Here is a 17,275-nt window from a genome sequence, read left to right as displayed (position 1 = left end):
AGTCCAGTATTTTTTGTATTTTATATGAACACTATTATTCTAGTTCTACTTATAATACCTATACCCTTATACCCTTTACTATGACTAAATTATATTGTATACCCACACACAGGCCATGCCTTTGTGGGATCTTTTTTTGAATTCATATTTATATTTTATTCCATTTTTTTTGTAATTGAATTTATGTTATGTAATACAAAAGAATTTAAAATAAAGATTATTTTTTGGATCTTATGAAGTTTTTATTATAAAACACTTGGTTAGTTATTTTTCAGAGAAGTTTAAAGGAAGAAATTTTGTAAATAATAAACTGGTAAAATTATAAGCTGAAAGAAGATAAAAATGAAAAGGATATTTTGTAGCGTTTCTCGTGTATGTGAATATAATCCAGAATGCGGACCTCACATGCAAAAGAAAAAGATTCTGCTGAATAAAAAGCTTCTTTCATCTCACCATACATGTCTAGTGATATTCTAATCAACTCAAGCAATATATTTCGAATTCGAATAATACACATATTGAAGCTCCAAGAATTTGAGTAATGGGTAGTCAATCATGGGTAGCATTGATAAATGTTACACGTGTGTAAAGTGATGACTTAAACCAGCCCATGACGGTAAGGCACATAAATGCCCAGACTTCCATATTCTTCTTCATATATCGCTTACTCCTTTCAAGAACGTCATAAATAAAAAAAACTTGATTTTTCAGGAGAACGTTTTTAAAGTTTAAACATAAAATACAATGTATTAAAAATAAATATCAAGCCACTTATTTAACTTTTTACTGTGCAACAGATCTTTTTAGGTAAAGCCTGAATATTTTTTCTCCATTTGAAAAATATTTAGTATATTTAAAAAAATAATTAAACAATACATTATCTTCAAAATGCAAAAATAACACTTTCTGCCCTGTAGCGGGTAAATATTAAGTTAAAAATATGCCTCTTTTGCTGGGATATAGTACATTTTCTGGGCATTACGAAAACATGTACAGCTCAAAATTGACGATTTTTGATTTATGACGTTCTTGAAAGGAGTGAGCGATATGTTGATATCGCTCACTCCTTTCAAGAACGTCATAAATAAAAAATCGTAAATTTTCAGCTTTGCATGTTTTCGGAATGCCCAGAAAATGTACTATATCCCAGCAAAAGCGGCATATTTTTATCTTAATATTTACCCGGTACAGGGCAGAAAGTGTTGTTTTTGCATTTTGAAGAAAAGGTATTGTTTAATTATTTTTTTAAATAAAGTAAACATTTTTCAAATGGAGAAAAAACCTTCAGGTTTTACCTAAAAAGATTTGTTGCACTGTAAAAAGTTCAATAAGTGGCTTGATATTTATTTTTAAAACATTGTGTTATATTTTTAAACTTTAAAAACGCTCTCCTGAAAAATCAAGTTATTTGATTTATGACGTTCTTGAAAGGAGTGAGCGATATGTCAAAAAATAATACATAAAAAATAACTCCTAATTGGAGATAATCCAGGTTTCTAAACAAGTATTTGGACACACTCAAAATGATGGTAATCTTTTCATATTAATTCTTCATTCTTAAATACTGGTAGTAAAAAAAATTAGATCTATCTCTCGTTAAACCTTTTCTCCTATTCAATTTATTATTTACAACAGTAAATAATAAATTCAACAGTCATAACAGGTCGTCAGCCCCGTAAATGCCCAGACTTCCATATTCTTCTTCATCTTTGATGAGATGTCAAAAAATAATATCAATTTATTATTGTTTACTTCGTACGTACTGATTTGTGATGGTGTTTTTCCATATTTTTCTTCATCTATGTTGAGATGTCAAAAAATATATATAAAGAAAGATAAGTAATATTAAAATATAATGGATATACTCCGAAATTGGATGCTGCAAAGCGATCGCTGGCAGAAACAGCCGATGATGCAGTAGTGTGGGCGTAGTACGCGTTGATGTTGGCTAGGAGTGTGCTCATCACAGCTGGAACTCCAGCACACAAGTATTTTGTTGACAGGCAGTGGAAATGTCTGAAATTAATAAAAAAAAATTATTACATAAACCAAGGGTGGCCAACCCGAGGCCCGCACGCCGCATGCGGCCCCGGCGCCCTCACGTACGGCCGCGGTCATGTATGACGAAAATGTTTTTAAAAATATTGGGTCCTTCAGAATATATTTAAAATCATATTTAAGTATATTATTTCGAGAAATAAAAATACTTTGTATTTTGATCCACTCACATTTTTATTAACCAACTAGTTTCGGCAACAACTTGTTGCCCTCTTCAGGGTTTAATTTGTGAGTCACAAATTAAACCCTGAAGAAGGGAACAGGTTGTTGCCGAAACTAGTTGGTTAATAAAAATGTGAGTGGATCAAAACACAAAGTATTTTTATTTCTCGAAATAATATATCAATATGATCCACAAAGCTAATGCTTTCAATATTCAAAACATTATATTTAAGTTATTAAAGCCAATTTAGTTTCTGTAATTACATGAAGTGCATATATTCTGGTGATTTATATTTATATTATTTGGCGCACTAAATTTAGCGAGTGTGCTTTTGCTGTTCCTGGACTGATGGTATGGATGGATTAATCAGCCTATGAGAGTTTATAAGCCCTGCAAATATTCTGACTTCCATATTCTTCTTCATCTACGTTGAGATGTAAAAAATGTAAAAATAAAAAGTGGAGAAAATCCAGATTTGAAAACAAGTATTTAGACACACTCAGAATGTTGTGTATAACTATTCTTTATGAAAAACATTAATTTTGATTTATTTATTATTTCATTACTTTTTATTGTTATTTCTCTTTTTTTCGACTAAATTTCTATTTACTTTATTCTAATATTTTATTGCTTTTACTTAGATCTGTAAGTTTGTTGTGTTCTCATCTAATTGATGAAAAACACTTAAACGATTTGTATTGCGCTGTATTTTTTTTAAAAAGAAGTATTTGTGTTTTTTTTATTATTATTTACAAAATTACTTCAAATTAATGCTATTTCTGTGAGCCTAAGCGGCTCATTATTAGAAATAGGTACTAAATTGTGTCAGAGTGGGTTCGAGCCGAGAAACTCTGACTCAAGAGTCCGCGACATTAACCACGGGACCACAACCCGACACATATTTCATATTGGTTTAACACAGGATTGGTCACGTTTTGTCGCAACTTTAATTAAGATTTCGATAGAATAGAGCAAACCGAACAGTTTTGCATTTTAAGGATGTTTTGTGCAATTTTGGAAATGTAAATTTTTAGTGACGACCTCCATAACTATTATATTTTTAAAAAAACATTGCTTTTCCTGTACTATTGTATTTAAAAAATATTGCTTATCTTGTACTATTGTATTTAAAAAACATTGCTTTTCTTGTACTATTGTATTTTAAAAACATTGCTTTTCTTGTACTGTTGTATTTAAAAAACATTGCTTTTCTTGTACTTACGTCATGGCTTGATAGATAGACTCGATGCCGTATCTCATGGCGAACTCGTCTACAATCTCTTCAGGCGCCTCGTCAAAGTAAATCTTCCAGGCTTCATCCCCTTTGGCTTTCGGAAGGGAAACAGCGCCACCCGCTTCTTCACACAGATAATGGAACTGGTTCTCATGAAGACAGGTGTACTGGAACCAAATAATAATCATATCAATATTGTGCATATTCTTCTTTATCCATGTTGAGACATAAATCATTTTATTTATGGGCATAAATGAATGCTCATGAATTAGATTTACACTTTTTTTAGAGGAATAAATAACCCGCAAAGATATGTCTATTTTAGATGCTTGTCTGCAGGTAGGTTAGTAAGGATAGGGAAGGTAAATGTGAAAAATACATCACAAACACCCAGACCAATTGAAAATAAATCTTTCTTGAATCGAACCCGCGACGCCAGTTTCGCAGTAACTTAATTTTTCAGTTACTTATTTATTCTGGAAAAAGTCCTTAAAAAAACCTATTAATAAAAATATAAAGCTGCCTAAATGATAGATATAATGGCAAATAATTTAATCGGATTCTTATTTACTGTTGAAATAATTCTTAAGAAAACAACAGTATTTTTTTTCATAAAAAACAAATAGATATCAAAGTCATTGATGAGGTAGCAATTTATTTATTCGGATATTTGTTCACTGTTGTTGAAAACACAATAAATAAAAAATAAAAACAAATAAAGACAGAATCACAGATGAAGTGTTAACTAATGTAGACGGATATTTATTCACTGTTGAAATGGTTCACAACATAAATTTAATAAAAAATAAAATAAAAAAACAAAAAGAAAACAAAGCCATAGATTAACTGGTAACTAATAACACCGAAATTTATTCACTGTTGAAACAGTTCACAACATAAAACCATCGATTAAGTGGCAACTAATTAACACGGATGTTTATTGTCTGTTGAAACAGTTCACAACATATAGTTAATAAAAAAAATAAAAAAAAATAAAACAAAAAAGACATTAGAGCCATAGATAAAGTGGTAACTAATTTACACGGACATTTATTGGCTGTTGAAACAGTTCACAACATATAGTTAGTAAAAAAGAAACAAAATATCAAAGCCATAGAATTACGTCGTAACTAATTTACACGGATATTAATTGGCTGTCGAAACAGTTCACAACATAAAGTTAATTTTTATAAGCCTCTACTCGTTTGTGAGCGATTTTGGCTCTTATAAACAAAATACATTAGAATAGTAAAAAAAACATATAAGTGGTAAAAGGGAAAAAAACAAAACAGTAACAGCGACGAACTGAAATTTAGGAAAATATAAAATGAATTATTCGATTTCCATTATTTAAATCATATTAAAATGTGGTCGGTAAAATTATTGTTACCTTTAATGTAACTATGACACGGGGACATATATTACACACACACATACACATATGTAAACGCATACATATACATATAAACACACATACATGCGCACATATATACACACATACATTACACAGATTTTGACTAAAAAGGGGGATTCGAATTTTGTGAAAACATTACATTTATTAGTTTAAAATATTTAATTTTTTTTTCTTTTCAAATTGAACCAAAATTACATAAATATATAAATTATTCAGAGCTAGTAAAAATCTCTCATTAAGAGGAACGTTTTGCATTTTACAGCAATGTCTTGAAGAAATTCATCTCTATCGTAAAGGGGGTAGTCAATGAACATATCGCTCACTCCTTTCAAGAACGTCATAAATCAAAAAACTTGATTTTTCAGGAGAACGTTTTCAAAGTTTAAAAATATAACACAATGTATTAAAAATAAATATCAAGCCACTTATTGAACTTTTTACTGTGCAACAGATCTTTTTAGGTAAAACCTGAAGGTTTTTTCTCCATTTGAAAAATATTTAGTTTATTTTAAAAAAAAATATTAAACAATACCCTTTCTTCAAAATACAAAAACAACATTTTCTGTCCTGTAGCGGGTAAATATTTAGTTAAAAATATGCTGCTTTTGCTGGGATATAGTACATTTTTTGGGCATTCCAAAAACAAGCACAACTGAAAATTGACGATTTTTGATTTATGACGTTCTTGAAAGGAGTGAGCGATATGATCCAATGTCTTTTCGTCACCTTTACGCGAACACATTGGCGAAGCAAAGACACAGATTCTCGCTAAGTGTGGTTCGAGAGTATTATTTTACGATATGAGTAATTTATGGAGAAAAAATGCGGAAAATGTTTTATCAATTGATAAGAAATACAGTCTTAACCAGGAGAAGTATCACGGGTTCAATCAATAGCCGAAGTCAACCCATCTAGAGAGAATCTTTCTGATAACCAACGGGGTGAAGAATCAATTGGTACATCGGAAAACATCTCATTCTTTATTTCTAAGCCAATGATAGATAGATGTAAATTTTAATCATTCACTCGTTTATTTATTCACTGTTAAAACACTTCTCAATGTAAAATTTATTAAAAATATAAAAAAATTTAACATTTAGAAGTTTAATATTTAACATTAGTTGGCAACTAATGTGCTCGTATATTTATTTTATGTTAAAAGAGTTTAATAAAATATAATTAAAAAAAAAATATTTATGTATTAATTTTAAATCAAACACAGATTTTTTGAGTCTACTAAGTTGTATTTTATTAACAAAAACACATAAAAAATTATATTGTGACAATTGTCACAATATAATTTTTTATATGTTTTTGTTAATAAAATACAACTTAGTAGACTCGAAAATCTGTGTTTGATTTAAAATTAATACATAAATTAAAATGGAGTTCTACAAATTAAACGCCAAATCAATAAATAAAAAATATATTTATAAAGAAGTCAGTCATAGATTAGGTAGCAACTAAAATGTTCGTAAATTTTTAAAACAGTTTTATAAAATATGTATAATTTATAAAAAATATAAAGAAGTCATAGTCATGGATTAGGTGGCAAGTAAAATGCTAGTATATTTATTCACTGTTAAAACAGTTTTATAAAATATAATTTATGAAAAAAAAAGAATAGTCATAGATTAAGTGGCAATTATTTTACTCGGATATTTATTCACTGTTGAAACAGTTCTTAAAATACAGCGTTTGAAAAATATAAGAATGAAAACATAAAAAAAGGATTAGCTCTCGAAAAAAAACCGAAGCCGGGGTAACGTTACCACTACCTAAGTACCTATACGCTTTGCCATTCTCGCTTCCGGCATTATTTTCAAGGTATTTCTCATTGTCTCTCTTTGTGGAAAACAAACATTTCTCCCCCATATGTACATAATATTATCTATATTCTAAATTACGCAGCGAAACATTTCCTTTCTTTGCATAATAATTTATTTCAGATGTAATATCATTGTAAATAATGTATAATTTCTCGTATATCGTACAACCCGACACGTGAAACTGCAAATTTGTCTTTGTGCAAACTAAAACGTCCCAGTGGTAGAAATATATGGTGTTGTTTGTAAACACGGCATTTAAATAAAACAAACTTAATACACGATATTATATTGCAGTGAATGTTCATAATGTTTTTACTTCTATAATTATTATAATCATATTATCGTGACAAAAATGTAATTCTTGTTCTGTGTGTATCGTATCAGTCGTCATATAAACTATCACTTAAAAGTAATTGGCCTTGTCTTGGGCAGCTTTAAATTAGACATGAGAGAAGTGTAAATTATTAATAAGTATATTTTTATTTTAAATAAAACGAGAAATATTTGTGATTTTATTATTTACAAAAATACTTCAATTTCATACTATTTCTGTGAGCCTAAGCGGCCCATTAATAGAAATAGGTATCATTTTGTGGTAGGGTTTGAACCGAGAAACTCTGACTTAAGAGTTCGCGACACTAACCACACACACACACACACACACACACATATATATATATATATATATATATATATATATATATATATATATATATATATATATATATATATATATATATATATATATATATATCCTTGTATTTAAGACTAGGTATTTCGTAAAAAGTGGATTGAAAAGGTTGATCTCAAGAATATTATATGATCATTTTCTTTGTACTCATTTAATTAATTTAAAAGTATTATTTTATGCTTTGCTTATCTCTATCCAATAGTTCCATAGTAGAGAAGTGAGTTAACTGTAGCGAAAAAAAACATTGCTTCTATTATTACTGAGTACCCAGAGTCAAATTTCTTTAATTTAATATTCCGATGGTCCTCCGATAAGACTTCCAATTCCAGATGACGTTTGCGGAGATAAAACATTATGCAAACAGAATTAATATGCCAAATTTACACAGTAGAAATTTGGAGTTAACTTAACTAACAATAACTCGAGAGAAGACCAGTAACTAGCTGGATATAATATTATTACTTTACAGAAATTTGCATGTACCCTTATTACGTCACTCACTCAGTACCATTTACTCAGTCGTCCTGTGGAGGGAAGTTTGATTTAGATTATACGACCAGAGAATAGAATCATGATTTTAGACCAAAGATTTTCCAACGCGTCGAAAGTTATTCGGGTTCTGTGTATTCCGGGCGAATTGGTTGCTAAACGTCTCACGGCTCGATTGGCCACAACAACTGGTAAGGAAAAAGTGACCTTACCAGATCGCAACCAGCGCAATAAATATGCTCTTCCACCAGTAGTTATAAACAGTTTCAGTGAGATGATCTTTAGAAAAAAAAACAAAAACGCATTTGTTTTGCTAAATCCTTTCTACAATCTCATTTTCCCAATTACATCACGGCGAAGTGTCCTTGAGGTAGTATTTTACGAAAATAGCGCTATGTGAATTACCAAAATTATTATTTTTATAACGTGTAAAAAATACACGTAATAATAATAATCATTTGGATAATTTACATATATAACTAAATTTTTCAGATACAATTAAATAAAGCTTACATTGTTTTATTGAAATGTACACCATTGTAAAAAAGACAATATTATTTGTAAGCAAGGGGAAAACACCAAACTATAATAATAATTAAACAGGAAAAAAAGGAAAACGCATTTGTTTTACTAAATCCTTTCTACAATCTCCTATTCCCCAATTAAATCACGGTGAAGTATCTTGAGGTAGTATTTTACTAAAATAGCGCTGTGTAAATCATTCTAAAATATTATTATGATTATTGCAAGCAGATTAAACTATGGAAATGCCACAGTACTTATCAATTTATTGTTAGCATGGAAGATTAACTGGGTAGGTGTATAAAGTTAGGGAGTTGTTGTTTTATTAAATAAAATACAGTTCCGCCAAGAAACGTTAGTACAAAGCATAGATCTAATAATTTCATCAAGCATATTGTATATATATACAGTTAAAAGAAAAGAAGAAAAAAACAAAGCATGTGTTTTTTCTTAGAGAAAAAGATCTCTGGGGGCCATATATCAAGGAAAGAGATGACAGTGGAGATAAAAAGTTTTGGAGTGATCAAAAACTGAAAGCAAGAATCAGGGTGATGGGCAATTTTGCCAATATTGCCAGAAAAGAGAGAGAATGAGAGAAAGAAGGAAATTATCATAAAGAAAACAGATGTGTGTTTGTAGGAGAGTGAATGCTGGGAACGGAGTGGATGGTGCATTGAAATCAGTGGTGGCAAATAAAAGCTTTACGGCGGAAGCTAAACTGGCATTGCACAACATAGTCCGGATATCAACCCTAACATACGGAAGTGAAGCAAGGAGTTGGAAAAAGAAGGATGAAAGTGTACAAAGTGCAGTTGAAATGCGATCCCTCAGATGAGCGGCAAAGCGATGTATGAGAGATGTTAGAATGGCGAGGAAAGAAAAGAATGCAGGGCCGAGATAACCACTATCGATAAAATTAAGGTGGTGAGATGATTTGCACATGTGGAAGTAATGAATAAGGAGAAAATGGTAAAACAAACAGATGAGCAAAATAAGGTTGGAAATAGGAGTAGAGGATAGAGGAAATAGTAGGAGGGCAGAGGAAAATTCGGCATGATCAAGTATTTCAAAAACTTTAAAGTGGTCAATCGAGGAGTCGGAATAATCGGCGGGTATGTATTAGAAGGTGCATGAATGTGAAAGAGGCGAAAATTGTAAAGACAGATTGGCGTGGCGTTTTATTCTCTCTGCATACCCTTGTGGAGAAGCGATGCGATGGTTAGTTAGTTAGTTAAATAAATGTATGTCCAAATCCAGTAATATAATAAAATAACCATTATGTAATTTTTTCCACATTAATTTTATTTGACCAGCAATTGGGTTTCATCGTAATCGACATCAACAGTCTGATGATGTTGGTTACGAGGAAACCCAGTTGCTGGTCAAATAAAATTAATGTGAAATAAAATACATAGTTGTTATTTTATTATTTAAAATGCAGTTCCACCTAGAAATGTCAGTACAAAACTTAAATCAAATCGAGTAGCATGAAAATTCGATTCGAGAATCCAGTGCATTCGAAACTCACAATTCGATATGCCTTAGCGCACAAATCTACTACTGATTTATTTAAAAAAAATGAATAACCCATAAAGCTTCTACATTGAGAGGCTTGTCTGCAGGTAGGATAGTAAGGATAGGGAAAGTAAATTTGAAAATATACCACAAACACCAAGGACAATTGTATATAAATATTTCTAGAATTTATTTTTCACTTTGTCAAGGAGAATCATTAAAAAGTTTAACACAGATCAGTCGAACCTTAAGTCCGATAAATTTGATAAGTTTCTTTTTACGAGGGGTTTTATATATACATTTACGTAGCAAGGGACGATAGTTGCACACAAAGTGATAAAATAGAAGGATAATACTTCAAATAAATGCGCTCCAGATAGAAAAAGCAGTAAAGTTGAGGGTTTAAATGGAGGGCGCTATTGAAATGTCGTATCATACAATACTACAGCCAACCTAGATTCAAATGTCCAGTTCAAGTCGTATTTTTGGTTATCATTGTTTGAATCAGGAAACAGATTAAGCGACCTCGATTTCCCGTTGCAAAATGATCAGAACGATGCGCCAAAGTAAAACGCTGAATTTGTTTTTGATTTATGGTATCGGATAAGAAATTCTAGGGTGAATAACTTTTACATACTGATACTGAAAAACAAAAGCTATTTATGGCAAAGAAAATTCGAAACAATGTTAAATGAAGAAAAAACTGAGTAACCATCACGTCGTTACACCGCAGGGGTAGGTAGAGAGAATATAATGCCACACCTGTTCTGTATTTGCCAGCAATCTTCGCTTCTTGCAAATTCATACATCTCCTACTACATACCCACCGATCATTTGGACTATTGACCTAAACACTTTTTTTCTGACTACGATTTAAAAAGATAAATAGTTTAATGACACAGAGAATTCGATGAATACGAAATCAGGAAATTTAAGAATGAAAAGCGAATTATCAAAGAGGTCCATTTCTTTTTTGCTATTAAAATGTCAACTCATCTTTACACCTATAAAGAAATTCGTAAATTTAAAATCGTTTCGCAAACATGCCTTGTTTCCGCTTGGATTTAATTTTGTAACTGCGGCAATACGTACAAAAAATGAAAATATTGCCAGTTGTTTGAAATCGAATACCCTATTTTATTATTCCCTCTAGGCAGGGACAAAATAAAGCACGAAAATCGTGTTCATTTGAATTAACATCTCTTTTCGCTGATATCGAACATCTTTTGTAAATACTTTCACAGTCGCATACGTGTGGGTATTCTACTGAAAATGTCGGGTTATGCAAATAAGGTTTAATAAAATTTGTACGTTTTCAAATAAGTGGAAAGCTTTTGAAATGAGTAAAGTTTTGTTTGCCCGCCACGAATGGTTCCCGCTGGAATTTATTTGAATAATAAACTTTATTTAAGAACAGGAAAAATGGTTTCTAGTATTGAAAAAATACATGTACCTACCCCATATTTATTTATGGAGATAATACGGAAGTTGAAAGCAGAGTCCAAAAGTGATTATTATAACGTGGGAAAATTAGAAAAAAATAATGAATATTCCTTGTTGAGATATTCAAGATAATTTGAAAATATTCTTTTTTTTCAAATAAGAAATATTTGTGTTTTTATTATTCACACAAATATTTCAATTTCATACTATTTCTGTGAAAGCGGCTCATTATTAGAAATAGATATCAAATTGTGGTAGAGTGGGTTCGAACCGAGAAAATCTTACTTAAGAAAGACTTAAGAGTCCGCGACACTAACCTCGGGACCACAACCCGACACTAATATATTCATAAAATGCATCCAGTTTTTCTGAACAAAGATTGGTTATAATTTGATTTAAAAACTTGATGACTGTCAAAGTTTTGCGACTGCAAATTTTGAGAATCACACAAGTAATTACCTTGTCATTTATTAATCACGCCCCATTAGTTGAGAGGCAGTGTAATATAATTTATTTATGGTTAAACATTAAGGATCATTAAGATGTATCACGGATTGTACGGGGTGGCACAAAATTAATCACCTTATCGGAAGATATTAAGATACCTATGTTTTAATTTTTACAAATAGCGACGTACGTCAATCATATTTGACATCTGTGAACTAAACAGCTGCAGTGTGCAAACAGATAGATAAAATGGGCACAAATGTGTATTAACACTGGCCGCAGCCACTTGATGGATACCATTTTTTCTACTTAACATAAAAAAATTGTGAAAGAAAGATTTCCAATAATTATTTTAATTATTTATTTACGTTTAAAAAGTTGTTAAACAAACAAAATTGGATGATTAATTTTGCGTCACCTAAATCTGTTTGTATACTGCAGCTGATGTTCACAAATCGCTCACTCCTTTCAAGAACGTCATAAATAAAAAAACTTGATTTTTCAGGAGGACGTTTTTAAAGTTTGAAAATATAATACAATATATTAAAAATAAATATCAAGCCACTTATTGAACTTTTTACTGTGCATCAGATCTTTTTAGGTAAAACCTGAAGGTTTTTTCTCCATTTGAAAAATATTTAGTATGTTAAAAAAAATAATTAAACAACACCTTTTCTTCAAAATGCAAAAACAACACTTTCTGTCCCGTAGCGGGTAAATATTAAGTTAAAAATATGCCGCTTTTGCTGGGATATAGTTCATTTTATGGGCATTCCGAAAACACGCACAACTGAGAATTGACGATTTTTGATTTATGACGTTCTTGAAAGGAGTGAGCGAAATGTCAAATATTATTGACGTACGACGCAATTTGCAAAAATTAAAATCTTCTGATAGAGTGGTTAATTTTGTGCCACCCTGTATATGGTACAGCATATTCAGATGAACGATTGTAATATATCATATAATGTTCATGTAAACACAGAGATATAATAGGTATACACATATTCGGTACATACACGGTTATTTGAGTATGGAGGTATCTGAGGGTGAGATTCCAGCTTCAACGTACATGCTAGTATTTTATCGTTAAGAAGAGCAAAATGGAGAAACAAGTGTGAAAAGACCATTATTTACAGGATGTAATCTCAGGGTGTTTACTTTTTTCCGTTTGTAGGATTAAAATGGCCTCACAAAGCATATAACTTTTTAAAATAAAAACTAAATTAGAGTTGTTTAACAATGAAATATATTTCATTCCCCAAACTTCGTACCGTGTGGACGTCGGCGTCGTATCGATGTGTGTTTCTGCCTGTTTTACTTGCATAGATCGATTATTTAATCGTCATCCGCACCCATTAGTGGATAGGGCACTGCATCAAGTCTATGCAATGTAAAGCTGATAACTAATTATATTAAAGTAAGCAGAGGAAGACCGAGAAAAACATGGCACGATCAGGTATGCCAAATACTTGAAAGTGGTCAGGTTAGGAGTCGTAACAATCGGCGGGTATGTATGAGGAGATGCATGAACGTGGAAGAGGCGAAGAATGTTTGCAAGGACAGAGTGGTGTGGCGCTCTATTCTCTCTGCCTCCCCTGCGGGGAAACGGCGTGATGGTTAGTTAGTTTTTAAAAAAAATAAATTATATGTGTATATATATATATATATATATATATATATGTATATATATATATATATATATATATATATATATATATATATATATATATATATATATATATATATATATATATATATATATATATATATATATATATATATATATATATATATATATATATATAATATATATATATATATATATATATATATATATATATATATATATATATATATATATATATATATATATATATATATATATATATATATATATATATATATATATATATATATATATATATATATATATATATATATATATATATATATATATATATATATATATATATATATGTATAAATATTTGTGTATAATACTGTTCTTTTCCTTATTCGCACCCAATGGTGTAAAAGGCACTACGACAAATTAATGCAACGTTAATTTGATCGTTAAATATATGAAGGCATGACAGTTGAAAAAATTAGTATATTTTTTAATGGAGGCGGATAAATTTTACTACAATTCAAAAAAAAAGCGAATTTCTCACAAAAGTATTATTTGAAAAATACGGTTAGGAAAGGGAAATAAGTAATAGTTTGTAAAAAAAAACGTGAATGTACCGAAAGATTATTTTCACATTATTCTAGAGAAAGAATGTAAAAAATAAATGTTTTAGTCGTATAAGTACTGCAAAAGACTCGATAAAGCCCCACAAGACAAAGAAAAAAATGTCGAACTCGCGATATGATTTTTATGCCGGCGTAAAAAATTAGGATTGATCTCACTGTAATAAAATCGTTTCCAGTGAAGCACTAAAAAGCGGAGGAATATTTTTATCGTATTTTCCGTCAAATCCGTATCTCTTCCATTAGAGCCATCTTGTATACAGGGAAGGATTCTCTTTTGTAATAATATCTTACATACCTGAAAAACGTGAAATGGTAAAAATTCGAGTTCTGTCAGCATCGGTGAACCGCTAAAATAGGGGCTGGTTTATAGGGGGATAAAAAACGTAGTTTGAATGTACCAAATAATTCAACACCGAAACACGCAGAACGGAAACGTTTCAAGACACAATAAAAATCGTAATAATTTCAGGAATGAAATAAGGGCGCATCTGAATTTGCTCGACCGGTTTTTATAAATGAGTAGGAACTGCTAGGGATGGATTAAGGATTAAGCTCGCTCTTACTTAGTTTGGGGTTAAGGGTATCGCAATTTAAGTGGTTTATATATAAATATTAAAAAAACGTAAAAAACGTATTTCATTTTTGGTAGCACGGCCATATAAATCACAAAGAACTTTGCAAGGGTCGTTTAAAAAAACCTTCTGATTAATTTTGTTCATAATTTCTTTATATTATAATTTAAACGTAATAAAAAAGAACGATCTACGATACAAACTTAATTAATAGGATACATTTTTTGAACTTTTTTGTTTTTTTTTTTAAATATTCCTACAGAAAATAAATTTTTAAAGATGGGTGACCATAAATTCAGTTTGCTTGTCAATAATTTGTTCCATATAAACATTAAAAAAAACGAATACAGAATATGTGTTTTCTCTTATTTCACGGATTTTTATACCTTTATTTTACATTATTTTCTATGCGGAAAGCTCCGCTGAAAAGTCGAGGTGCTTATTAATTTTTTTTTAAATATTATTAAGTTCTCGATTTCTCGATTGTTTTTATTTATTTTTCCATTAAAAAAATTAAAGATTTGTGTTTTTATTAATCACATAAATTTTTTGAATTTCATGCTTTTTCTATGAGCCTAAGCAGCTCATTATTAAAAATAGGTATCAAATCGTGGTAGAGTGGGTTCGAACCCAGAAACTCTGACTCAAAAGTCTGCGGCACTAACCACGGGACCACAACCCGAAACAAATAATAATCTCGATTAAATAATATGATGAAATAATCTCAAAGAACACCTAAGTAAAGATAATTTGCATGTATAAATCATAATGATGTATTATATATAAAAATGACAAAAAAACAAAGTTTTCATAGGATGTAGTTTAATGTGAAGATTGTTTCATTTAGCCCAAAAGATTGAGAAATATGGCAATTTCTTATTTTCTTCGCTTCCGGGTTGGAAGATTTTGGACGTTTCCAAAATAAAATGGATTAGGAAAGAAAGCTCGTGGAATTTTCGGATTTATTAAGGGTTTTATCTTCATGTGCTTTAAGCAAATATAATATTTTGTCCAGTAAGCTTTAGGCGTAAAACGCACATTAATATTTTTAAGGTAAATGTGACAATTTTAACTTAAATTAAAAATTCAATGCTGTATCCACATTCTTAGAATACTCACACCTCATCCAGTTGGGATTATAATTTTTCTGTTAAATAACCGTTGTTCTGTATATCATATGCCCAAAATTTGTGTAATCGAAACCCGTTTCGTTATGTTGACAAAGCATCCAACGACAATGAGTTGAACTGTGTAAGTACTCTTCCATTCTCGAACATTCTCTATGCTTTCGATCGTTTCTTAACATGGTTTTATTTAAAAAAATACTTTTTTTGCGGCGTCAATAATTAACAGAAATCAGTGTCGGATAGGTAGATCTTTTCTAACGTTATGTCAAAATTTCATGACGTTTCTAATAATGTCAAAGTGTGTTTTTAGTATTTTCGAAAAATGAATATGGAACAACAACAAAAATAAATATTTTATTTTAAACAACAACAAAAAATCGCTTTTAATGTCATGAAATTTTTATGTGACGGTAGTAAAATATCTATCTTTCCGACGTTTTTTGTTGTTGTTAATAGATGGCGCCTCTAAAAATTGGTAAAATAAAAAGTTTTATTTTCTATGAGAAAAACCTTGAAAAACTAACTAACAATTACGCCGGTTCCACGCAGGGGTAGACAGAGAAAATAGAACGCCAAACCAATCTGTTTTTGCAAACAATCTTCGCCTCTTCCATATTTATGCATATACACATACATACCCGCCGATTGAATAATCAACTCTTGACCTGACAACTTTCAAGTTTTACATGTATTTACTTAGAAACCTTTTGAATATATAAATGCAGATGAAAATGATGAAATCAGCAGATAAATACAGAAATCAATATATTTGGATGAGCCCTAACGAGATAAGTTCTATGCATAATTATCCCAATTAATTCAAATCACCTTGATAATATGTAAATGCCTCTGATAACATTCCATCTAGTTTTAATGGTACTACATCGACGTAAACGAAAGTCAATGATTCAGACCATATCGCCCACTCCTTTCAACAACGTCATATATCAAAAATCGCCAATTTTCATTTGTGCATGTTTTTGGAATGCCAAGAAAATGTACCATATCCCAGCAAAAGCGGCATGTTTTTAACTTAATATTTACCCGCTACAGAGCAGAAAGTGGTGTTTTTGCATTTTGAAGAAAGGGTATTGTTGAATTATTTTTTTAAATAAACTAAATATTTTTCAAATGAAGAAAAAACATTATTTACCTTAAAAGATCTGTTGTACAGTAAAAAGTTCAATAAGTGGCTTGATATTTATTTTAAATACATTTGATAATATTCTTAAACTTTTAAAACGATTTCCTGAAATATCAAGTTGTTTGATATATGACGTTGTTGAAAAGAGTCAGAGATATGTAGCTTTAGAAGGGCTTATTCTCTTTTGAATGGCGTTGATAATACAAATCAGGCTTCCAGGGTAGAATACCATAGCTACCACCATCGAAACTAAAGCAGGTGGTGATGAACATAGTTTTTATTCAAAAGAAAAGGCCGGAAAGGCTTTTCGTTTTGGATCCGCTTACAGCCGAGTTATTGTGCCGTGAATGTTTTGATTCATTTGTCAAATAT

The 17,275-nt window shown here is 30.4% G+C and overlaps 1 protein-coding gene across 5 annotated transcripts in view; it reads right to left on the bottom strand.

Annotated features, from left to right (window-relative positions):
* Positions 1 to 17,275, bottom strand: part of unc-13 (protein unc13 homolog) — a 480,145-nt gene that overhangs the window by 22,004 nt on the left and 440,866 nt on the right. For all 5 annotated transcript variants that reach the window (XM_088270463.1, XM_088270432.1, XM_088270455.1 and 2 more), the window contains 2 exons: positions 3,444 to 3,622; positions 1,866 to 2,016 (listed from right to left, as the gene is read on the bottom strand). In XM_088270463.1, the coding sequence (XP_088126589.1) occupies positions 1,866 to 2,016; positions 3,444 to 3,622 (330 nt within the window). The remainder of the gene's footprint in view (positions 1 to 1,865; positions 2,017 to 3,443; positions 3,623 to 17,275) is intronic.

Source organism: Brachycentrus maculatus, unplaced genomic scaffold (assembly GCF_059751285.1).
Source record: "Brachycentrus maculatus isolate JH-2025_06_01 unplaced genomic scaffold, ASM5975128v1 h1tg000027l, whole genome shotgun sequence".
In the NCBI taxonomy this organism is placed as follows: Eukaryota; Metazoa; Arthropoda; class Insecta; order Trichoptera; family Brachycentridae; genus Brachycentrus; species Brachycentrus maculatus.
Note: the sequence above shows the minus strand (reverse complement) of the source record. Positions and strands in the feature narration are given on the sequence as shown.